The sequence below is a fragment of the Nematolebias whitei genome, chromosome 14, assembly GCF_014905685.2.
Source record: "Nematolebias whitei isolate Nwh7 chromosome 14, NemWhi1, whole genome shotgun sequence".
Lineage (NCBI taxonomy): Eukaryota > Metazoa > Chordata > Actinopteri > Cyprinodontiformes > Rivulidae > Nematolebias > Nematolebias whitei.
This window is the reverse complement of record NC_056511.1, coordinates 31957787-31983355: the sequence shown is the minus strand read 5'-3', so window position 1 is coordinate 31983355 and position 25569 is coordinate 31957787. Positions and strand designations below refer to the sequence as shown.

The window sequence follows — 25569 nt, the reverse complement described above, 5'->3', positions numbered from 1 at the left end:
ATTCTAGGTCTTTGAGATACGCTTTTGTGCCCGTTGAACCCATCGGACCAGGTACAAAGCGTTGAACATGTTTTGAGATTTTTTGCAAATCATCTATTGAAAGAGGAAGTTTCAATGCTCTGTCTTGCCTGGTTGGTAGTGGGAACTTGTTCAGGTCTGTCCCTACCACTTGAGGTGAGGGTGGAGGTGTGTGTGATGTAAGGAAATTTGGGTCTGAAGCCCAGTGTGTCCCCACATTCAGTCCATGCCTCTCACCATTTTTCCTTTCTGCATGGTAAAGTTGTGTTTTAAGCGCATCTATCTCAGCTTTGCATCCGCTCAGAGCATTTGATGCTTCTTGCAACTGTTGTTGTAGAGCATCGTTGTCTGAGCACAACTTTTGGTACATGATCTCCCTTTCCTTCAATTTCTCCTCATATTAGTGAGCTTGTAAAGTAAGGTTATTCTGTGAGAGGTCCCTCTCACGTTTTAACTCATGTCTCTTCAGCAAGTTTAGACTGTGTCATGAATTTGAGATAAGCCTCTCTGTCTGTTGCATATGCCTTAGACAGCACGTCGTTTTGTTCAACCTGTTGATCCAATTTGTCTTTGAGAAGCAGAGAAATTTTAGCTAACCGTTCAAGGCCCTGCTTTTTATTCTCTTTAACCGTGGCTCCTTTTGCTAAACTTGTCAGCTCTTCAGCTGTTTGAGATTCATTAATCCGTTCTAATTGTGTGCCAATAATTGGGTTTGTTAAAATATATAAAGCTCCCTGGATGATGTCATCTTGTTGACTGTCATCTTCTGGTTGGGAGTCTAAAGGGTCAACGTTTCCCTCTTCTCCTGCCATTATCTTCTATTTAAAAATTAAATAGGAAGATGTGGTGTTTTAGGTGGTAAAATAAATCAGAAAAGTTTCCTTTTTCTGATATAATTACTCTTATTTAGTGTTCTAGCAATTAAACGTGTATTATCTTTTCAGCAAATGAGTAAACTTTATCAACTCTGTGAATATCTGGACTGTATCTTTAAAAAGTTTCTAATTTTTCATTTTGCACCTCCGTTTGAGGAATTATCAGTGAATGAAAAATGTCTTGGTAAATGCCTTTCTGGCATAAATACCTTAATCACTTTTTAAATGCAAGATAACAGTAATAACTCAGCTTGAGGAACGTTTATTAACTCAAAAATGCTTCTGACAGAAATAAACACGTTTAATTTCACCAAAATATCCTAAAAACGAAGTGAAACTGTGATTTCAAGTTTCCAACAGGAGGTAGCAGTATAACCTTATTTTATTTTAACCCTGACACTGTTAGTGGCGACCAGTAGGAGTCGCGATGACTTCCTGTGGCTTTAGTGACATCCGGTCGTTAGCTGTTAGCTTAAAATTAGCATTGGCTAGCGTGGTCCAAAAACACCATTTAATGACGGATTTAAAACTTAAACGTGGCAAAGTTTCAGCGATTAGGCTTTAAATAAACGGAGCAGCGGATCAGAACCAACTTTAAAGCGTTTTTCAACTTTAAACAGCAGATTGAAATTCCCTATGAAGACGAGCTTCATTTCCGGGTCACGTGACTGAATATTAATGACAGAGCAGCGGCGGGGGTGGGTTTTACAACCTGACATCAGAGGAAGTGACGACCGACACGTCACTCGTTTCTCCAGCGAATCAGGGCGTTTCAAACAGCGGTTTTCAGCCAATGACGGATCGTTTTTTCAGCTAGCGTGTTAGCATTAAGCCTGAACAAGTCCGGTCAACTTTCGTCCTTAAAACTGTCCAAATGCACAATTTTCTGTTAAAAATGTAACGAATAAACTCTCAAAAGCTTACTGGGACGGCGCCAGTTCAAAACAGCAGTTTCTTTCTTCAAACACGACTCGTTCGAACTGAATCAGAACCGAGCCGGACCAGAACCCTCTTCTGGACCACAGTTTAAACAGAATAAAGCGTTTTACCACAAACCAAGCTTCAGTTACACAACAGATGTACAAATTCAGCTTTCAAACGAACACATTGGCTTTATTTTCAGCTTTCAAAACACCACAACTGTAAACATTCTCCGAACATCACAGCTGCATAACGCTGCGTTTCACACAGCAAACTGCCCTCTTAAGCTAATTTTCAGTTAAGATCAGATATGCCAACATGATAAATTCAATTGCTACACGAATAACAGTCCATTTATGAACCCGTTACAGGCCACCAGATGTAGAAACTTATATCTGTGATATATTATCCATAAATTAAACGGATTCTTTCATTTTTCTGGACTGAATAATATCGTGCATTGAACGATTAAATGTGACGTGAGACGTTAATTTTCTTTGACCCATCAAATGAATGCGGTCATTTATTAACAGAATCAAAGTTTAACATCAAACATTTACATTAATTTGGCAACATTGATTTCAACAACAGCTTAATTAATTAGCTTTACAGTCAGAAACCATACGGCCATGGTATCTGGGTTAAGCTTTACAACAGACATTTCTGAAAATATCTGGATGATTTACTGGCAAGATAGAAGAGTTTTAAAGATGGGAAATGAAGTTTAAATGGAGAGGAAAGATGGATGAGGGAATATGTGTCTGTATCAGAACGGCACTCTACATCAGAATCCAGCTTCACCTCGGTACACTTAGGTGGTGGAAATCGACTCTTTACCTGTAGAAGATGTCTCCACTGGTACGGAGTTCCATTTAACGCCACCTTTCCAGCGTCTCCGTAGGAACAGCTGTGAATCGTCCGAAGTAGTGACGATATTTCGTTCACACCACGCTCACCTCTCGGTTGGACTCGCATGAGCTGTGAGCCCGTCAGAGTTCCACTCAGATGTGGAAGATTTCATAATTCCCACGAGACTCGGAAGAACTTCGGATCATGTCTGGAACCTCCTGTTCTCTCCAGCACTTTTCTGTTTGGTTCTGCCCTCCGAACTGAACTGCTCTCCCACCGCACTGGTTGGAACTAGGAAGTGTCGACATTTAAAGAGTTCTGTTTCCGGTTCATTTGGGAAGTCTTGATTGGCTGAAAGAGCCAACAAGGGGTGTGTTTTTGTGACGTAAGAGGTCACTAGAAGTCAGAAAAAACAGAAAAATGTTTTGGAACAGACAGAAAATGTTTTTGAGACAGACAAGAGAAATGTTTAGGCGAGTTGGGAGGAAACAGGTGCCAGCTTCTCTATTTACGTCTGAGAGGATTTAAAAACATGACAGTTCGTTCCAACAAACTTGTTTGCGTTTGTCTCCGACCTTGGACCGACTTACAACTTGCTCATTTCAGACAGAAGATCAAGAAAATGAATAATTACTCTGTAACAGACATTAACTAGATTTCTACTTTGAATGAGGATTAAAAATCATTAATACTGTTTCACAGTTGATTTAAAATGAGTAGTTCACTTCAACATTTAAAATGGTTTGAACTAAACACACTTTGATTATCAAGACATTTGTAAAATAGTAATGATAATAAAAAAGAGAGTGTTCTTTCAATTGATCAGTGCAGGACACACTTAGAAAGTCTCTGGATGAACTTAATTTTGTGTTTCTGGACTCAAATCAATGAAATGACAGTTCTTGTCCCAGGAAGGCCCTCAGGGCCAGATTTGACCTGAGGCTTAGTTCACTACATCAGCAGCACACCACTCCCACTATAAACAGTGTTGGTGGCGTACCGCTTTCCCCCCCTGAGACGCCAGATGGTGGACCAGAATCGCCTCGAAGGCGTGCGGAAGTTGTTCTCCATGGCCTCTCCGAACTCCTCCCATGCCCGAGTTTTTGCCTCAGCAACCACCCGAGCCGCATGTTGCTTGGACTGCCGGTACCCATCAGCTGCTTCCGGGGTCCCACAGGCCAAAAAGGCCCGATAGGACTCCTTCTTCAGCCTGACAGCATCCCTCACCGACGGTGTTCACCATCGGGTTCGAGGGTTGCCGCCGCGACAGGCACCGACAACCTTGCGGCCGCAGCTCTGGTAAGCCGCCTCGACAATAGAGGCAAGAAACATGGTCCACTCAGACTCAATGTCCCCCACCTCCCTCGGAACATGTTCAAAGTTCTCCCGGAGGTGGGAGTTGAAACTCCGTCTCACAGGAGACTCTGCCAGACGTTCCCAGCAAACCCTCACAATACGTTTGGGTCTGCCAGGTCTGACCGGCATCCTCCCCCACCATCGGAGCCAACTCACCACCAGGTAGTGATCAGTTGACAGCTCCGTCCCTCTCTTCACACGAGTGTCCAAGACATGTGGCCGCAGATCAGATGAGACAATGACAAAGTCGATCATCGAACTGCGGCCTAGGGTGTCCTGGTGCCAAGAGCACATATGGTCACCCTTATGCTTGAACAAGGTGTTCGTTATTGACAATCCATGACGAGCACAGAAGTCCAACAACAGAACACCACTCTGGTTCAGATCAGGGGGGCCGTTCCTCCCAACCACACCCCTCCAGGTCTCACTGTCATTGCCCACATGAGCATTGAAGTCCCCCAGCAGAACAAGGGAGTCCCCAGGAGGTGCACTTTCCAGTACCCCCTCCAAGGACTCCAGAAAGGGTGGATAATCTGAACTGCCGTTTGGTGCATAAGCACAAACAACAGTCAGAACCCGTCCCCCCACACGTAGGCGGAGGGAGGCCACCCTCTCATTCACTGGCGTGAACCCCAATACACAGGCACCAAGTTGGGGGGCAATAAGTACGCCCACGCCTGCTCGGCGCCTCTCACCAGGGGCAACTCCAGAGTGGAAGAGTGTCCAGCCCCTCTCAAGGAAACTGGTTCCAGAGCTCGAGCCATGCGTAGAGGTGAGTCCGACTATTTCTAGCCGGAACCTCTCAGCCTCACACACCAGCTCAGGCTCCTTCCCCACCAGTGAGGTGACATTCCACGTCCCAATAGCCAGCTTCTGTAGCCGAGGATCAGACCGCCAGGGTCCCCGCCATCGGCCACCACCCATCCCACATTGCACCCGAACCCTTTGGCCCCTCCCACAGGTGGTGAGCCCATGGGAAGGGGGACCCACGTCTCCTCTTCGGGCTGTACCCAGCCGAGCTCCATGGGTAAAAGCCCGGCCACCAGGCGCTCGCCCGCGTGCCCCACCTCCAGGCCTGGCTCCAGAGTTGGGCCCCGGTGACCCACGTTCGGGCAAGGGAACACTAGGTCCATTTTTTTGTCTCATCATCGGGGTCTTTGGGCTGCACTTTGTCTGGTCCCTCACCTAGGACCTGTCTGCCATGGGTGACCCTACTAGGGGCATAAAGCCCCTGACAGCATAGATCCTAGGATCATTGGGACACTCAAACCCCTCCACCACGGTAAGGTGGCAGCCCAGGGAGGGGCCATATCACCAATAAAAGCGGCGATTACAGTAACTTTATTTCACAGTGATAATCCTGATTAGTGAGTCTAACAGCTTCAGGGTACATATGATGAATACATATGAATACAAATGATGGGACCAACAGTTACATTTTTATAGACACCAGCACATATAGGAATCAGAGGGAATGAAGAAGGAGACAGGGCAACAAAAGCAGCAACAAAAGACCAAATCAACTTTACAATATGCATCTGTAAATAAGAACCATAGTGAAATTAAAAACTAAAGGGACAATGACAAAAACTATGGGAAGAAGAGTGCAAAGGATGATGGATTCACATAATTCAGAGACAATTGGAAGAAATTAGAACAGGTTGGAGGAACAGAAGCGAAAGAATAATAACTAGGCTAAGATTTGGACACACTGGACTTAACAGCACATTATACAGGATTTAGAAACATGATCCAGGTCAATATGAACACTGTAGACAAGAGGAAACAACAGAACATGTCAAAGAAAAATGTTTGTAAGCTCAATCATCAGGTAGATAACAACAAAAAACGTTAAATCATGTCATCTGGACCAGTTTCTTTAAGTGAGAAACGTGAGAGACAGAAGTGAGAAACAAAACATGTAATTTTGGTTTGTCAGAAATATGAATATCACAGAAGACGTATGATAGAGGAATTAGGAAAAATCAAAGAAACATTTAATATAATCATATATTACAAAATGAAACAATAAGTAAAAGTATTAAAAATTATTATACTGTACATTTTTTACAAACATAATAGAACGTGTGAGATCCACACTCCAAGGCAGCAGGTGGCGGTAATGCACGCCTTCCGTCATTTGCCAACCGCCATAAAACTATATGAAGAAGAAGAAGAAGGAGGGCGGAGCTTAATGTTTAAAAGTGGCGGGCGGCAAATGCATAAAATTTCCTTGTACTACAACTAATATTTGACTGAAAGCGATATATTCATAGTAGTATGTGTTGCTGATATCTGTTCTCAAACACAACTACTGCATGTAGTTTTCGGGTTTTGTTAAGCCTAGCTGGAAACTTAATTAAAGGTAGGTTAAAGTCTTGCTATTGATAACTTTAGGCTAAAGTTTAGCTAGGCGAAATGACGCCAACACTAGCTGGTGCAGTCAGATAATCTTATGTAATCGAACTATCTGCCTGCTGCCGTGTGTTTCTTTGTTTTTGTTGGTTTTATATGCTGCCAGATTATAAAAGTTTCGGCTTGTTTTGTTTGACCGGGTCGTATAGTCTGTGTACGTTAACGTTACCGTTTGAAAGATACTTTTTCACCGAAACACGCTTATTATGATTATGCTGCGCACCTCCGCTTGCAGAAGAAATGTTAGCTTTGTCATAAGTAAAAAATATGGTTTATGTTGAAAAACAAAGCTAACATTAGTTTGTTCGTTGGACAACTGAGTCCGCGGGTGGGAACAATGACCGCAGCCATGTTGCCAGATCATCTGTTTTACGATCTTGTAACTCGATTAACCACATTTTTAGTGTAGGGACCATTTGGTCAGCTCTAGTTTTTAGGTTTTTAGCATTTGGACAGTATTAGAACTGGTTTAGTTCAAATACTCAAATCTGCACTTAAATTTAAGCTAATAACGTTAAACTCTTAATTTGGACTAGATTAAAAGCAGAGTTGACAAAATCACAGTTGAGATTTAAAAAACATTTACATGTGCTAAAAACATAGCTTCTGATTCCAGTTCAACATTGTGTTTTTGAATCCACTGTTAAAAAAATCAATTTAAATCAAACTCCTCCAGAATTGTCAAGGGGAGGTGAAGTACCTACAGAGAAGCTGACATTTATAGATTAGAATCTCAAATGTCCCACTTTTAAAAAAACGTACACAATGACACTTTTTGTTTGTCATTTCTTCTTCTGTGGTTATAATTCAGTTTACTTTGTTGGCATTGTGTAAAGTAACAGTTTCCACTTGACGCTATGAATACCACAAAGGTTTTTTGTTTATTTTCTTGTTGATTATTGCGTTTATTTAATCTATATATTTCTGCACAAATGCACATTTCACTCAGATGTTAAGTCACAAACGACTGGGCTAAGTCAATAAATATGTTCTCATTCATCAGTGTTATCTGTAAGTGGCCTACTTATTTTAATAATTCTGCTCAAACGTGGGAAACATTCAAATTTGTCTGCATTATAAGACAGTTAAGAGTTCTTTAATAGAACAGTTTTTTTCTCTAATAAATAATAAAACTTACACTGCAACATGGAAATGCATTATCTTTATTTTTAAGCGTTGATTTTCACAGCACAGTGATATGTCATCTTTTCATTCAAATTATGTTATAAAACACCACTCGATTCCATCAGCTGTGTTATTTTATTTAAACTATCTTTTATTTTTCCACATTTTTTAAGGTTAATAATTGGACTCTTGCATCATGACACACGAGGATGAGAAGGTGATCCCGGTGCGGGTTGCCTTACGATGTCGCCCGCTGGTGCCAAAAGAAATCGATGAAGGATGTCAGTGCTGCCTCACATTTGTTTCTGGGGAGCCTCAAGTAAATATGCTGCTGAAAACAAAACCTTTTTCTGTTGTTTTGCTTCTTAAAAAGTACAAAATAGTTTAAGTGCAAGGTGTTTAGTGGATGAGTTTGAGAAGAAATATAACAGTGAGAGGACTGAAGAGAGGAGACAGGAATATAAGGAGATGGGACGTAGAGCAAAGAGGGAAGCAGCTAAGGCAAAGCAGAGGATGTATGAGTGGATGGGAGACTGGACACTAAAGAGGGTGAGAAGGACTTGTACCGATTGGCAAGACAGAGGAATCAGGCTGGAAAGGATGTGCAGCAGGTTAGGCTTATTAAAGCTAGGAATGGTAATGTTCTAACAAATGAGAAGAGTGTGATGGGAAGCTGGAAGGAGTACTTTGAGGAGCTAATGAATGAAGAGAATGAAAGAGAAAGAAGAGGTCATAAACTGTGAATCAAGAAGTGGGAAAGATCAGTGAGGGTAAAGTCCGGAAAGCTCTGAAAAGAATGAAGAAGGGGAAGGCAGTAGGACCTGATGATATGCCAATGGAGGTTTGGAAATGTCTTGGAGAGATGACAGTGAGGTTTTTGACTCAAATATTCATTGGCATATTTGAGGGTGAGAAAATTCCTGAGGAATGCAGAAGAAGTGTGCTGGTGCCCATTTTTAAGAACAAGGATGATAAACAGAGTTGTACTAGCAACTACAGGGGAATTAAGGTGATGAGCTACACGATGAAGATCTGGGAGAGAGTTGTGGAAGCAAGACTTACCGGTAGATGAGAGGTGACTATCTGTGAGCAGTAGGGGTGCACCGATTGCAGTTTTCTGGCCAATCAAAAATTTCTAAATAAGTCTGACCTGCCGATTCCAATTTTGTTTTATAAGCGACACTGTCAGGTGTTATAAGGTCACAATGCACCTTCAATTTTCCAAAATTATTTTGTAGAAAAACATGCCCTTGAAAAATATCCTAAAACAATACAAACTTGTTTTAACTGACCATGAGGTAGTGCTCTGAAATATAAATAAAGTTCAGACAATTTGTTGTTAAAACTAAAAAAATTGGTTTCTCATGCAAGTATCAGACGATTTCTGATTTCCTAAAATTATACTATAACTATAATGCTATATTATACTATAAGGAAATCGGGGCCGACCCTAGTGAGCAGCTGTATTCGTGTCAAGAAAGAGCACCACAGATGCCATCGTTGCTTTGAGGATGCTGATGGAGAAGAGAGGGTCAGAAAGAACTCCATTGTATCTTTGTGGATTTAGAAAAACATATGACAGAGTTCTGCTGAGGGAGGATGTGTGGTATTGCATAAGGAAATCTGGAGTGGCAGAGAAGTATGTTAGACTGGTTCAGGACATGTATGAGGACAGCAGGACAGTGGTGAGATGGGCTGTAGCAGTGACAAATTCAAGGTGGAGGTGGGAGTGCATCAAGGATCCGCTCTGAGCCCCTTCTTGTTTGTTCTGGTGATGGACCGACTAACAGATGAGGTCAGGCACGAATCCCTGTGGACTATGATGTTTGCAGATGACTTGATCTGTGGTGAGAACAGGGAACAGGTGGAAGAGAACTTGGAGAGGTGGAGGTATGCACTTGAAAGAAGAGGAATGAAAGTCAGCCGTAGTAAGACAGTAAATGTGTGTGAATGAGGGAGGCTGGTGGAACAGTGAGGCTACAAGGAGCAGAGGTCACAAAGGTGCAGGACTTCAAGTACTTGGGGTCCACTGTCCAGTAAAATGGGAGTGTGGTAAAGAGGTGAAGAAGAGAGTCCAGACAGGATGGAGTGGATGGAGAAAAGTTTCAAGAGCGATTTGTGACAAAAGTGTTCAGCAAAGGAAAAGTTTACAAGACAGTGGTGAGACCATCCGAGGTACAGCACAGGTTGAACAACTGGGAGATAAAGTTAGAGAGACCAGACTGAGATGGTTTGGACATGTCAAGAGGAGGGACAGTGGGTATATTGGTAGATGGAAAGACAAAGAGGAGATTTATGGATGCAGTTAGAGAGGACATGGAGGTAGTTGGCGTGAGGACAGAGGATGCAGAGGACAGAGATGGAGGAAGATGACTCGCTGTGGAGACCCTGAAGAGGGAAAAGCTGAAAGAAGAAGTATTTAGTGGATGAGTTTGTGCTTCACAGTATGTGGGACAGATGTGTATTTTGTGTCTTTTCCCAGGTGGTTGTTGGCACAGAAAAGGCCTTCACATATGATTATGTGTTTGATCCAGCCACGGAGCAAGAAGAAGTTTATAATACAGCCGTCTCCCCACTTCTCCGTGGGCTTTTCAAAGGTACATCTGTTTTTATTGCTTTCTGCCATGAAAGGGGGTCAATAATGTGTGTCTGATAGAAAAAGAATCACGAATACTGAGCTACACTTCAGTTTGGGCGTAGCTGGGGGTTGTAATCAGTTGCAGATGTACAACCAATGATTACTTTCTGTAAATTTCAATAAAAACTGTCAACATTGCCTCTTAGCAGCAGCATAATTGGTTATCATTATGTCAATTTAATCGATTCTTTATTGAATCTGATTTTTTTATTTTTTTTTTTCTGCTGGAACTTGTCCTCTGGTAGGCTACAATGCTACGGTTCTTGCGTACGGACAGACCGGATCAGGCAAGACCTACTCCATGGGAGGAACGTACACATCAGCTCAGGAGAACGACTCTTCAGTTGGAGTTATTCCTCGTGTTATCAGAATGATCTTTGAAGAGAGGCAGAAGAGGACGGACTGTGAATTCACTCTCACAGTTTCTTATCTTGAAGTTGGTGGATATTTGGTGTTCACTTTGTGTTGCGTGTCAAATTCTTTAGTCCCCGTCATCTGATAACTAGATTTCTTTATTTGTAGATCTACAATGAGGAAATCCTGGACTTGTTGAATCGTTCTAAAGATAAACCTGCCATCAGCATTCGGGAGGACCCTAAAGAAGGCATTAAGGTGAGTGAGCGTTCTGTTCAGCAGAAAAAAAACCTTTGTCACATTTCACGGTGTTTCCGTTACTGATTGACATTTTAACTGTAAATCTTTTCTTCTCAGATTGTTGGGTTAACTGAGACGCAGGTGCTTTCTGGTCCTGAGATGGTGAGTTGTTTGGAGATCGGAAACTCTGTGCGCACGGTGGGTTCCACGGCCATGAACGCTGCCTCATCCCGCTCTCACGCCATCTTCACCATCACGCTGGAGCAGCGCAGAGAATCGGACAAGTCAGTAAATGGACTGTACTTGTATAGCACCTTTCTATCTTATCAAAACACTCAAAGCACTTTACACCTCGATCTGTGCCTCATTTACCCATTCATACAGCACTCTACTAGATCTCTACAAAGCTAATTGAACAAATCATTCTAAAGAGACTAATCAGTGCTTTTGATCACATTCATACACCGATGGGACACACATCAGAGACTATGATGGGTTCAGTGTCTTGCCCCGGGACACTTTGGCATGTGACTGCTGGATTGTAACCCCCAACTCTTGCATTGGAGGTCGATCGCTCTAACCACTCAGCCACAGCCGCCCCAGTCTGTCTGTGTTTTTAGCGTTTGCCTTCAGAACTCCTTATTGAAAGCATTAAAGCACCTAATTTATAGGGGTACACCGATTTATAGGGCCCGATTTCCTAAATTTTGGGAAATCAGAAATTGATCAATACTTGCACGAGAAACCAATTTTACCGTTGGGTTTTTTTTGTTTGTTTTTGTTTTAACAGCAATTGTCTAAACTTCATTTATATTTCAGAGCACTACCTCATGACCAGTTAGAACAAGTTTGTATTCTTTCTAGAATATTGTTCAAAGGTACGTTTTTCAATAAAATAATATTGGAAAATTGAAGGTGTATTGTGACACCTGACAGTGTCGCTTATAAAACAAAATCAGTATTGGCCAAAATCGGAATCGGCAGGTCAGTCTTTGTAGAAATCTGTGATCGGCAAGAAAACTGCAATCGGTGCACCCCTACATCTTTGTGTGATATTTTCCCTGTTCCTGGGTTATGGTGTGTAATGTGTTCAGGCCTTGAACATCAAATCTTTTTATGACGAGTTGAATATCTGCGTCTGTTGCAGAGCGGATTCAATTGTTTCAAAGCTGCACCTCGTGGATCTGGCTGGTTCAGAGAGACAAAAGAAAACTAAAGCAGAGGGAGATCGTTTGAAAGAAGGTAACCACATTTAGTATAAAAGATTAAAAGTTTAATTTTGAACAGTTATGGCATTGAGTTTTTAAGAAATTGAATGTATAACAAAATCTACTGTCTGTTTTTAACAATATTTATGAGCTCTCATATGTGCCACAATGGATGTCAGCCCGTCTTCATATTTTAAGGGTTCCTACTCAGTCTTGAAAGGCTTAGTTTTAGTATTTTCCAGATGTGGATAAGTAACGGAAAAAAGCAAACGGTGAATGGAGAAACGCGTTTCCAGATGTGCTGATGCATGCTCAATAATCCAGGAAGATAAATACAAAGTAGTAAGAGTCAGAGTTTCCAGACTTCTTTTTACTGTTCTTAATTTCCCAACAGATCAAATTTTACATATATTACAAACAAAAGATAAATGTCAAGTCTGTTCGGCCTTCTGGGAACCAAGTGCTGCATTTAGGCAAACCCCGGTTAATTAGCATCCCACACAGTATGTGCCAATATACCTGCACATTATTATCCAGAAGTTACAAATACAGGATATGGTTTTTTCTGACTTAAGGTCCAGCCGTAAAGCATGCAAAGGTGTTTGTAGTTTTTACTATTTTTTTTTTTATTAATTAAAGCTCCACATTATAAACAACAAAGTCCATGCTCAATAATCCAGGTATACAATGCAACATTTTTCAGTCAGGTCATCTGGACAGTTTCTTTTTTTGTGCTGAAACGTTTCACCTTCGGTCCGGAAGGCTTCATCAGTCAAGGAAACGCTACAAAACTGATTCTTCCCCCAACAGCTTACTCCAAAGTGGAACAAACCAGTTTGACAAGACTGTCAACAAGGAAGAGGGCCGGCAATGGAGGAGGGGGCGTACCAAAGAGACCATCTTATCACAGGCAGAACTGGTTTGTTCCACTTTGGAGTAAGCTGTTGGGGGAATAATCAGTTTTGTTGTGTTTCCTTGACTGATGAAGCCTTCTGGATCGAAGGCGAAACGTTTCAGCACAAAAAAAGAAACTGTCCAGATGACCTGACTGAAAAATGTTGGATCCACATTATAAACATTCACCGGAGATTTATAAATATTTCAGTGGAGGAAAAGAATTAAAAAAATCCAGATATTTTAAAAACGTGTCTGGGAAAAGTATGGAATTTTATAATTAAAACGTGTAGGAACCCTGTATTTTTTTTATTTAAAACTTTATTTGTTAAAGTAATAAAAAATAAAAAGAAAACATAGTTGGAATTTCTTATACAGCTTTATAACTTTAGAAAATTCCCATGTTTTATTGTCAACTATTAACAGCACTTATTTATTTTCACAAGTGAGGCCTGAACTTTTGACAGCTGCTGAATGAAATATCTTTGTGTACAAAAAATTTATTTTTAACGTGACCACGTATCTTATGATGCTGTTGTTTATCTGCAGGCATCAGCATCAATCGGGGTCTTTTATCTCTGGGTAATGTGATCAGCGCTTTGGGAGACGAAAGCAAGAAACACACCTTTGTTCCTTACAGAGACTCAAAGCTCACCCGCCTGCTTCAAGGTACACGTGGATTTTAGTGTTGGCAACTCAAACGTTTCAGTGCTAAACAGGAACCTGACTTTGTCTAGCAGCAGTTCTGTTTCGACCAATGAAAATGTTACAAGCACAGAATTCTGACTTGGTTTTAGTTTTTGTCTGCTTAATGTAAAACAGATTAAAAAATGCAGTAATTTATGGACTATTGAGCGCACCTGAATATAAGACACACCCACTAAATTTAAGTGGGGGGGGGAGGGGGCGTACATATAGGCTGCACTTGTCTATAAGTTGCAAGTGCCCACATTGTAACATGGGAGATTTACACAAAAAAAAATTTTTTACTTTTAATTACCATATTTTCTGCCATACACATCGCTCCACCCTATACGTTGCATTAATCCAAATATGTAATGAAGTGGGAAAATCCATACATATGTCACTTCGCCATATACGTCGCATCTATTATGCTATTATGCATCACCACTGACGCGTCACTTTTGTTACGTGTCACCTCTGACAACCCGGAAACGTGGGCCGGTGTTGTGCCAAAAATCAGTTGGCTGCCAAATGGCGGGAGTGTGCACGGGACGACTTTAACAAGAATTTAACAAGATTAACACATAAAAACAATTGTTTGCTCAGAATTATAGAAAAGATGTATCTCAGTCTAATAACTTTTCCTTGATAAATGCAATTTGACGTTCAAAACAGCTGCATTTCAAAACCCGATTCGCAGAAACGTGCACGTGCAGAGGGACGAGTCGCTGTGCGTTTCTTTGAAATTTTAACAAGATAAACCCCTTAAAACAATTGTTTGCTTGACTTTATTTTTTTTTTAAGGTGTGTCTCAGTGTAACGTTTGCTTAATAAAAGGACTTTTAACGGTCAAATCAGCTGTATTTCAGAAGTATTCGTTGCTTTAGTGCTACCAAGAGCACGCAGACGGAGGAAAAAAATTGGAGGAACACTTTGTTTCATCGAAATTTAACAAGAAAAGCACCTAAAGCAATTATTTGTTTGCTCGACTTATAAAGATGTCTCAGTTGAACTTTTACTTAATAAATGCACTTCAATGGTGAAATTAGCTGCATTTCACCATGACGGTGCAGAAAAACGAAGCTGATTTGACGGTTGTTCCAAGCAGCAAGCAGAACGAAGGTGGCAGACTGTGGCAAGTCGATTGTGTCTTTAAAAGCTGGTGAAGTTCTATTTCGTATAGGCTTCGCCCTTTAAGGCTCTCGCTTAGTGGGTTTATCCCGATGTGCAAAGCATCGCACTGAAAAATTTAGTCCACGCTCACCTGCTGTGTGGGCCCCACCCGGTCCGTATAAATTACGTTAAGAGCGGGAAATCGGCTCCCATTTTTTTCTTCAGCGAGCTAATAGCACTGTCAGAAGAACGAAGAAGGAAAGTTGTGCAGATGACCAACCTTTGTTAAGAATGCTTGGCCCGGCAGTCGACCTCCGGTCGTCCGGTGAGTTCTCCTCCCCGTGGAGAAGCTGACGAGCAGTCTTGTTTCAAGGTAAGCGCCGAGGAATATTTCTCAGTGACAGGTCGCTACTCTGGACAACGCCATCTTGTAATTTTCCTCTTATCGCCGACCCTCGGAGCGAATCGGATGGTTCCTCCGGGACAGGCGGCGCTCAGCTGCAGCCCCCCGCTGCTCATTCCCTCCTGGAGAGCGTCGTGTCAGTGGAGGGGGGCTGAGTGAATGCTCATCCCATCCCACCTCGTTTCTCATCGGCGATCACACCGCTCATGGCCGACGGCGCCCTCAGGGGTTGCCCGGCGTAACCCAGGAGGCAGCTGACATGAAGGGACCCTTTTTTACATCCCACGCCTTTCCCGCCAGTTTGGATGATCCGGCGGGAAGGTTGTTTCTACTAGGTTCCATTCTGGCTCATTGTCTTGATCCATCTGGCCTCGTTTTCCCAACAGGATGTCCTACGGGCGAGGCCACAGACAGTTTTTTCCTGGTAGATTGGGGGAGCCGGTCTCCACAGTCCGCACCCATCTCCAGAGCAGGGGTTCACTGAGCGGAAAGTCCCTCAGTGCCCCCTGGAGTCAAGCCTGACGGAGGCTTCATTGGAGCAAGATGTCGAGGTGGACCAGCGTCCCGTGCCTCCGGTTAGCGTAACCGAGACGGTGACGCCGCTCTCCAACTGAGCTCACCAGCATGTGTTCCACACGGCTGCAGCGAACAACACGTTACACTGTTGGCGTACACGTTCAGAGGCGGGAAGAGACGGTGGGCCCCTCTGACCTTCGGCTCGCTTCGCTCTCGTAGCGGCTGCTTGCTAACGACGCTGTCGGCCCCTGCAGTACGCTCTGTCTACAGGGCAGCTGACGTCATCCCCAACCGGTGCGCCTCTTTTGCTGTCTGCCGCCCCGCGTCGCAGCCGGAGAACGAGGTCCCAGAGGCTCTCCTGGCTCGTCACTCCACCTTCCTCTCAGGAGAGCTGCAGGAGCTTGTTGGAGGTCCTCTTTTCATCAGCGAGAGATCATTTCAAGATGCTCCACGGCTGCACAACGCCTCCCCAGCTCTGCTATGCCAGCCCCTCCCGTCAGACGTCCCCGGCATCCGGAAGTTCACTTTTTTCCCGGACTTCGCCAACAGGGGGCCCCTCCAGAACAACAAACAGAGCTCAAGGGAGGATAACCAGGTGTCAGTTTGCTGGAGGTGTGTTGATGACACTATGTGAAATAAACGTCATTTTATGATGAAGTGTCCTTTAGCTAGGCTGTCAGCATGGATTATCTGACAAGCGGCCCCATCACACACACTCATCACGAATGAGCCTTTTTAAGGTTGTTTTCATTCACTGTCAGCGGTGCCAATATGCGCTCTGTGTCATGAAAGCGCGCACGCAGCTCTCAGCGCCTGCCGTTCACGTCAACGTTAACGTGAGACCGCGATACGAGCCCAGTAACGTATCTCGCTCTCGGCAGGAGCGACACACGTTTTTCATCGCAGTGATGTCAAACGCGCGCTCCCGCGGCGTCAGCAGTTTCACAAGCCTCACAGCGGCTCTGCTCCTTCATCCTCGTAGAAGGTTTTCTTAATTAATACTGCAGCTCGTGGAATCACTCAAAAGTTCACGTGATTCGCAGCCAAGAATGAACGTGTTTCTGCAGACCGAGCCAGTGGTAACCTCGCCCCACCGATGCCGCGCGCTGCTTCCTGACCGCACCAGTGCCAACGCGCGCTCCCGCGGCAATCCTGGCTTAAGGCGTCGCATGAATGAGGGCGCGCACACACGACTCTTCAGGGCACGTCGGCTCATACGCGCACCCGCTCCCCGAACGTTTACACGGATCAGCTGCACACAATGTGAGCACAACACAGGTGAGCTGCGTCCCGCAGCAAACGCACAACGTTTGCATGCTCGGGGGCGCGCGTGTTTTCTTTCTCACTCAGCGCGCACCAGCTCACATCAGCATGCATGTGAGTTTCATAGCATAAATGCGTTCCCGCTTTATAACTTATAAATGGGTGGCAATGAGCGCGCGCTCCAGACGGATGGGCAATGAGCGCGCGCTCCAGACGGATGGTACAGCTCAAACCCCGGTGTGGAGGAACTCTGTGACGTTTTCTGTCATTTATGAACAGAGCTCGTCCCCTCTCACAGAAGTTCAGGAAATTCTGACTAAAATGTAATTTCTAGAGTCTCAGAAGGAGAGGAAAACGCAAGGTCCCTCTCTCATCACTTCCTGGTCCCAACGAACTGGAAAGATGAGATTTATTCTAGATTTGTCAATTTTTTGAAATGTGTGAAACAACACTCCATTATGCGCCCGAGCTGCTCTAATTCTGCTTTATCTGGACACCTGCTGCTGCTGAGCAGTTTGTACAGACAGGTGGCAGCAGTGCAACTCACGTGAACCGGTTGAGTGATATCAGCTGTTTTTCCGTCAGCAGACCTACGTCACACATGTCAGTTTTTCACAGAGGCACACACATTTAACAAGCTGTGGGGGCGCTGTGGTTCTCCACACAGCAGCTCATTTAAATGTTTTTAGAGTGTTGCACGGGTTCTTTGAATGTGACTCAACACTGACCTTGAACTGCAGAATCATCAGGGTTTTTGATTCACACAGACAGCAGTGACTGTTGCATACATACTGGCAGGAGATGTATGCGCTCAACCCGTGTGCTGCATTGTGACAGATGCTGTGTGGGGCACACCCAATCTGCTCTCCATTCGAGTAGGGTACATCTCATGTATTCCAAACAAGGGGCGGATGTGATGTCCAAAGACGGTCCTTTGCGGCACGAGGACTTGGGACCTTCCACCCAGAGCTATGGCTCAGACACGGCAGAAATCCTGCCAGCGCTTGTGGACGTGTAGCAACACGAGAGAACGCTCAATGTCAACTATATTATCGTGGAGCCACGGGACGATCCACCGTTGGGTGGACGTGCCTGCTCACAGCCTGTGGTCGTAATGCTTTTTTCACCTTCCTCTCTCCCTCTGGTATCACGGTTTTCTGAACCGAGCTCAGGAGGAGGGACTGACAGCTCCTCTGTCCCAAGTGCGTGAACGCATCATGGTTCCCAGGCCTACGTCACTTGTTATCAGGGTTATCAGGGCACTCGTGGAACCTGCCGTGGAGGGAGGACGCTCTCCTCCAGGCGGGAGGAACGATCAGGAGTTAATCAGAATAGGCCAGCACCTGTGGTCTGGCCGCTGTGCAGATCTTTTTGAGAGGATGGACCTCTCTCAAGATGTTGTGCATACGATTCAGGATTCACGTGCTGCAACCACCACAGCACTGTTCACATGAAGTGGTCAGTTTTTTCAGCACTGCTGTACAGAGAAAGGCGTAGAGGTCACTTCATGTCCACTGTACGACATGCTGTCCTTTCTGCAGCAGTCGATGGACAGGAATCTGGTGTCCAGCACGATTATCGTATGCTGCAGCCATGTTTTTCTTCTTGTCTCAAAGTTGTCGTAGACAGAACAACCTTTAATCATTCTCTGACGGAACATTTAAACTCAGATTGAAATAGCAGCTGTGGGCCTGTTTGTGACACGAGAAAACGCTCGGTGTCAATTATGGTTTCTCTGAGCCCACGAGACGAACCACCGCTGGGGGTGGACGCCTTTGCCCACAGCCCATGGCCCAAAATGTTTCTGTATGCGTTTCCTCCACCTCCTTTGATTTTACGGTTCTTGAACCGAGTTCAGGAGGAGGGATTGACAGCTCTCCTGGTGGCCCCCCAAACGCGTGAGCGCACCATTGTTCCCAGTCCTGCAACGCCTGCTGTCGGGGTGCCCGTGGGAACTACCGTGGAGGGAGGACGCTCTCCTCCAGGCAGGAGGAGCGACCAGGAGTTACCCAGAAATAGGCCAGCACCTGTGGGTCTGGCCGCTGAACGCATCCGCTTAGAGAGGATGGGTCGCCCACAGGATGTAGTGCGCACAATTCTGTTTTCACGTGCTGCATCTACCACAGCGCTGTACACATCAAAGCGGACAGCTTTTCACCGCTGGTGTACAGAGAAGGGTGTAGAGGCCACCTCATGTCCATTAGGTGGCATGCTGTCCTTTCTTCAGCAGCTGATGGACAGAAATTTAGCGTCCAGCACGATTAAAACGTACGCTACAGCCATCTCTTCCTGCCACGAAAGGTTTCGGAGACAGAACAGGTTTTAATCATCCGCCGATGAAGCGTTTTCTAAAAGGTGTACAGAGACGCAGACCTGTTTCACACCCACTTGTTTCACAGTGGGATTTAATACTGGTCCTGCAGGTCCTGATCAAAGCTCCATTTGAGTTTTTGGATCAGGTTCCACGTAAATTCTTGTCTCTTAAAACAGCCCTGCTGCTGGTTTTAACATCCGCTAAGAGGGTGAGTGTTTTATCTGCCCTCTCAGTCGCTCCGTCATGTCTTAGAATTCAGGCTGACGGCAGCTCAGCTGATTTAAGACCAAACCCAGCTTTTATGCCTAAAACATCACAAGCTCTTTTAAATCAAGATCAGAAGAAGTAGCGTCTTTTCATCTCCTCTGTCCGGTGCAGGCGTTGACATGTTACATAGCGTGCACAGCTGCAATGCGTCAACATTTGTTTGTGCATTATAGAGATGCATCTGCAGGTCGTCCGTTATCCACCCAGCGCTTTGTCACATTGGCTGTGTGAGGCCATTTCTGAAGCCTACAGAGCATCAGATTTAGAGCCTCCTGTCAACCTCAGAGCACACTATCAGGGGTATCGCATCTTCGACTGCTTTGCATAATGGTATGGCAATGCAGGACATTTTGCACTGCGGCCGCGTGGTCAACACCCTGCTCATTCATTCGCTTTTATCTACGTGATGTGACGGCTCGTTCCATGACACATTCTGTCCTTAGTGTTTACAGAACGAATATTGTTGTTTAATGGAACTCCGTTTTACTCACATCTGTCTGCATGCATTACAGTGTGAGATGTTGTTATCAATCACAAGTTGTGATTGTTATTTTGGTTCTATTGTCACTGATCAGTTCATGACTATTGTTACCAATCAGTTCTTTTGATTAATAATCAGCTCTCCTGTTGTTATTATTAATCTGCTCATACGGTTCAGCCGTAAACCGGTTGGTTCATGGCTCTTTTTAGCTTTTTTCCCTCCCCGATGAAGTTTTCCAGGGCGTTCATGCATTCAGAACGCATAGTTACGCAACATGCGTTTGTGCATGGCACACATAATTACGCAATGCGTAATTACGCACATGGGGAGCTGAGTGACGAGACGTTTTTGAGGCATGCTTCTGCTTCATACGGTGTTTGTATGGACCCAGTGAGGCGAGGACAACATCCGCTTCGCCCTTAACCCACTAAGCGACAGCCTTAAAGGGTGAAGCCTATACGAAATATAATGTTGGTTACGTACTGTAACCCCAGATTCTATGAGTATAGGCGTAGCCCTTTAAGCGTCGGGCCTCACTGGCTCCTAAATGGCTGAAGAAAAAGCTATTTTTGGGAGCCAATTTCCCGCTCTTAACGTAATTTATACGGACCGGGTGGGGCCCACACAGCAGGTGGATGTGGACTAAATTTTTCAGTGCGATGCTTTGCATATCAGGATAAACCCACTAAGCGACAGCCTTAAAGGATTTTCATTCGATTTTCGATTCAGAAATTATTTTTCTATTGAAATGGTCATAAATTTTGTTTCAATTATGTAACTGACGAGCTGAAAATATTAAACAACAATGTAAACAAATAGAACATTTATTTAAAACAATAATTTTAGGTTCTTTACTGTAGCAAATCTTTTTGCATCATTTTATATTTATACCAAAAACAGGAACAAATATAGGAGTGCATAACATTCTGTAATTTAAATTACTTGTATTAGGTTAGCTTATTTGCCTGGACTTTTATATAACAAAATAAAAAATAAACAAATAAAATCTAGGAATTAATAATCCATCCATCCATCATCTTTACCCACTTCTTTCTTTACGGGTCACGGGGGTCACTGGTGCCCATGTCCAGCCATCACTGTGCGAGAGGCGGGGGACACATGGACAGGTCTCCAGTCCATCACAGACAAATAATTTTAAATGTATAAATACATAAGTAAACAAACTTCAGCCTACCTAAGCGCATTAACCTTTAACTCAAAATAAAATAGACTTCACAGTTATTGTTAACCATATTGTTCTAACATTTGCTATATTTTCAAAACTTAACCTAATATGAAATATACAGACTTTACAGTCTTAACCATATTAATTCATATTTCATATTTAACAAAATTTCTAAACCTGTGCAAACCTGCACAAACACTCTTCTGAACTGTAATTTCTAAACCATCTAAACTGTATAATTTAAAACTGGCTCCAGGCGATGCGTCTCATCTGTCCTCTTCAACCTGTTTAAAAAGACAAATTACATTAAGTTTGTTGTACAACTTGTCTATTTAAGTTTTAGTATAATATGAGAAAAAAACGGTTACCTTTTGAGCTGAAGCTGCATCAGAGCATCTCCCACGTTATTCTTTGTTTCATGCATGCTGGAGCTGTGTGGAGCTTTATCTACATGAATGAGTATCTTATGTTGCTTCCAGCATATTAAAAATAAACTAAACCCCTCACCTTCCACTGAGCTGTCTGATCGTAAATTCTTTGTGATATAGCAGGAGATGGAGAGGAAAATCTTTTCAAACTTTGGAGAAGCCTGGAAGTTTGTTGCAGAGCTCGCTAGTTGGCTGCTTCGCTTTCATCTTGGGCGCATTTTGTCGCATTTCCAAAATACTGTACCGTAATTTTATTTTACACTTCTTGTAAACAACCATGCTCTTGTTAAGCTCTGTCTTCCCCCGGAACATTGTAGGATCTGAAATGATTTTTAAAGACGAAGGAGCGGGTTGAATCGCGTTGTCTCCCTGCTTCATGCTAGCAGACTCCATTCAGATAAAGGCAGCTGGCGAACTAGCTTGCTGTACGGTGGCCTACACGGCCCAACTCCACATCGGCTCAGCGGACACGTAATAATAATCATTTTATTTAAAAAGTGCCTTTCAGGACACCCAAGGACACTTGCAGTAAGAACAAAGATCAACAGGAATAAATTGCATAAAGAATATAAAATACATAAAGAATAAAAAATGCATACATAATATAAAATGCATAAAGAATATAAAGTACATACAGCAAAGTTAAGGATAAGCGAGTCTAAAGAGATGTGTTTTCAGAGCAGTCTTAAATAGAGAAAGAGAGGTGGTGTTTCTTAAGTCAGGGGGTAGAGAGTTCCAGAGATGATGGGCAGAGCAGGTGAAGGCCCTGCTCCCCATGGTGGAGAGGCGGGCAGAGGGTACATGGAGGTGTAGTGAAGAGGAGGATCTGAGAGAGCGAGAGGGGATGGAGATGTGTAAGAGGTCAGATAGGTACGGAGGGGCAAGGTTGTGGATAGCTTTGAAAGTGAGAAGAAGAATTTTGAAGACGATGCGTGATTTAACCGGGAGCCAGTGGAGCTGCTGCAGGACAGGAGTGATGTGGTTTATAGGAGGAGGTTTGAGTTATGACATGGGCAGCTGAGTTCTGGACCAATTGCAGCTTCTGGAGAGACTTGTTGGGGAGGCCATAAAGAAGGGAGTTGCAGTAGTCAATCCGAGAAGTCACAAGACTGTGAACAAGGATGGCTGTGGAGCGGGGTGTGAGAGAAGGGCGGAGACGGTTAATATTTCGGAGATGGAAATAGGCAGACCGAGTGACATTGTTGATGTGAGAAGTGAAGGAGAGAGTGGTGTGAGGATGACACCAAGACTCTTGACCTGAGTCGAGGGGGATAGCAGAGAGTTGTTAAGGGGGGTGAGAAGATTTTCTGATTTTGAAAGAGTTTTTGGTACAGACAAGAATGATTTCTGTTTTGTCACTGTTAAGTTGTAGGAAATTGTTAGAAAACCAGTGATTTAGCTCATTGAGACAGTCGTTGAGGATGGATGGAGGGTGGGTGGGTGGGTGGCGTTTGGTTTTGTTGACAAGTAGAGCTGTGTGTCATCAGCATAACAGTGAAAATGGACACCAAATTTATGGAAGATGTGACCTAGAGGAAGGAGGTAAATGATGAAGAGGAGGGGTCTGAGGACAGAGCCTTGGGGGACACCCGTGGAGACAGGGGAAGACTGGGAACGAAAGGATTTGAGCTGAATGAATTGAGTGCGGTCAGAGAGATATGATTTGAACCAGTCTAACGGAGTACCTGAGATGCCAATGGAGGTTAGTCTGTTGAGGAGGATAGAATGACAGATTGTGTCAATGCATATCGCATTGTGTAATGCGATATGCAGTATGCTCGGGAGTAGGAGCGGAAAAAATTTAAACTTAAACATATTTTAAAATCGATTTATGGGCCTTTAGAATCGATTCAGAATCGCCAGGACTAAGAATCCAGAATTTTATTTTTTTTTTTATCAAAAAAAAAAATTTTTCTGCGCCCCTATTTACTATCTTAATTCTTCTTGTGCACTAAAACCACTAAAGTCTTCTTCAGTGTCCAAATTGAACCGACTCAGAAAAACTTCATCACACATCCTCAGTTTCTCTTTCATTGTCGCTTTCAGTGTCACTTTCCTGTCGAGGCAAATTCACAATTTGATTTAGGATTCACAATCATTTTGAGTGGCTAGTACTTTGTGGTGCACAACGAGCGGGGCAACTCTTGTGGGTAGTGGAGGAAAGAACGAGCTGAGTGGTGAAACGAAGTTTATCGTCACAGTGGACCAATGAAACCAAGTTTCATTGGTCCACTGTGACGTGTTCAGTACTTTTTATTTATACAGGTAGTCTCATTGAGTCACGAGGACCCGCCACCAAGAGAGACGTGTTTTGGGCAGCTGTGTGAGTGCCCGGTGTGACGAGGCTAAAGGTTTTGGTGTCATGAATCTCGTTAGACCATCAAAAAAAAATCCCTAAATTAGCCACAGCATTGTATAAGGTGCGGTGTTCAAAGCGTGTGGAAAAAAATTTGCAGCTTATAGTCTTGAAATTACGGTACTCGGCTTCATCACTAGGAAGTCAACTTAGCTGTGGAATAACATGAGCTTGTTGTTTGCATCTTAATGCAGTTTGTGTTTCTGAAATTTTGATAATTGATTAAAAAAATTGCTAGTCCTGTATTTATAGTAGTATATTATTGTATATAGTTGTATTAGTATTATTAGTATATTAATATAGTAGTTAACTATTTTAGCTGTCTAAGACAAATTACATAAAGCCTTATTTTTTTAACAGAATAAAAGCTCAGCTCCAAAGTCCAGAGGAATGATAACATTTATTGAATGGATGCTTAGTATTTGACATGCGTGTTTGTCTTCAGATTCCCTGGGAGGCAACAGCCACACTCTGATGATTGCGTGCGTCAGTCCTGCAGACTCCAACATGGAGGAAACCATCAACACGCTGCGATATGCCGACAGAGCTCGCAAGATTAAAAACAAACCTGTTGTTAACATCGACCCCAAAACAGCTGAAATGAAACTACTGAGACAGCAGGTACAAAAATGAAAATTGTATGGGAAGCGGTATTGGATCTTTGAGCTATTCTGGGTTTTCAGCTTGAAAGGGGAATACTTCACTTGTTTATTTGGAAAAATAGTTTTTGTCTTGCTATATTTATGTCTTCATATTTATACCGGGTATATCAAAGCGAAGCATGAAGACCAATTTCAAATGCATAAAAACAAAGAATTTAGGGGATGAAGTGAAAATTGAGAGTTCAAGTGTGTGGTAGAGTAATACTAACAGAAGTACTTTCTGCTTTAGGTTCAGGAGCTGCAAGTGATGCTGCTGCATGCCCGAGGAGGAGTAGCTCCCGTCCTCTCCGGGTACAAAAATTTACTTTTCATTTCCAGATTCCTTCGGATATCAAATACATCCACTCGGCATGCATGTATGCTCGTAGAAAAAGGCCATGCTGGTTAAATTGTCCCTCGGTTCCAGGGCCGAGTCGGCTGAGAGCGCGGCCAAGCTGTTGGAAAGGAACCGCGCTCTGGAGGACGAGAACAACAAGCTGAGCAGAGAGCTGAGCGAGGCAGCTGGACAGACGGCCCTCATGTTTGAGAAGATCATCGTGGTGAGGCAGACTAAAGCTCAATTTACTCATAATTTCCAAAAGCCTTTTATTTTGTTTTAAAAATATATTTCTTCTGCTCAAAAGTTAATAATTGGAGCATGTGTGCTGAAGGGAACACATTTGTAAATGTGTAATAGTTTTCTCTCCACTTTGATGTTTTATTCTGGTTTGCTGCTGTTCATAGTTTTTTATGTTTGTTTCATTTTCCAGACAGAACAAGTAAATGAAAAACTGCAGAGCAAACTGGAACAGCTTGGGCACCACGCAGCGTAAGTTTTTATAAACCTAAAGCTAATAAAGGTTTGGGACAAACACGCAAGCTTAGCTTTTTTTCTTCTGTTTTTTTTACAGGCAGAATATTACATCACAAAATGTAGAAATTCCTCAGTTGTGCCCTTTCACCTACTCTAAACGTTCACTGTTGCACTGACTGTTTGTTTCTCTAACTGTGCCATGTTCTGGTT

At 43.5% G+C, this 25569-nt stretch overlaps 1 protein-coding gene across 1 annotated transcript in view; it reads left to right on the top strand.

Annotated features, from left to right (window-relative positions):
* Positions 1-7755: 7755 nt before the first annotated feature.
* Positions 7756-25569, top strand: part of kif4 (kinesin family member 4) — a 52225-nt gene continuing 34411 nt past the window's right edge. Inside the window, exons 1-11 of the mRNA XM_037687466.1 lie at positions 7756-7878; positions 10042-10156; positions 10443-10633; positions 10720-10809; positions 10909-11075; positions 11939-12033; positions 13443-13562; positions 24350-24525; positions 24796-24857; positions 24973-25105; positions 25316-25374. Coding sequence (XP_037543394.1) covers positions 7756-7878; positions 10042-10156; positions 10443-10633; positions 10720-10809; positions 10909-11075; positions 11939-12033; positions 13443-13562; positions 24350-24525; positions 24796-24857; positions 24973-25105; positions 25316-25374 — 1331 coding nt within the window. The remainder of the gene's footprint in view (positions 7879-10041; positions 10157-10442; positions 10634-10719; positions 10810-10908; positions 11076-11938; positions 12034-13442; positions 13563-24349; positions 24526-24795; positions 24858-24972; positions 25106-25315; positions 25375-25569) is intronic.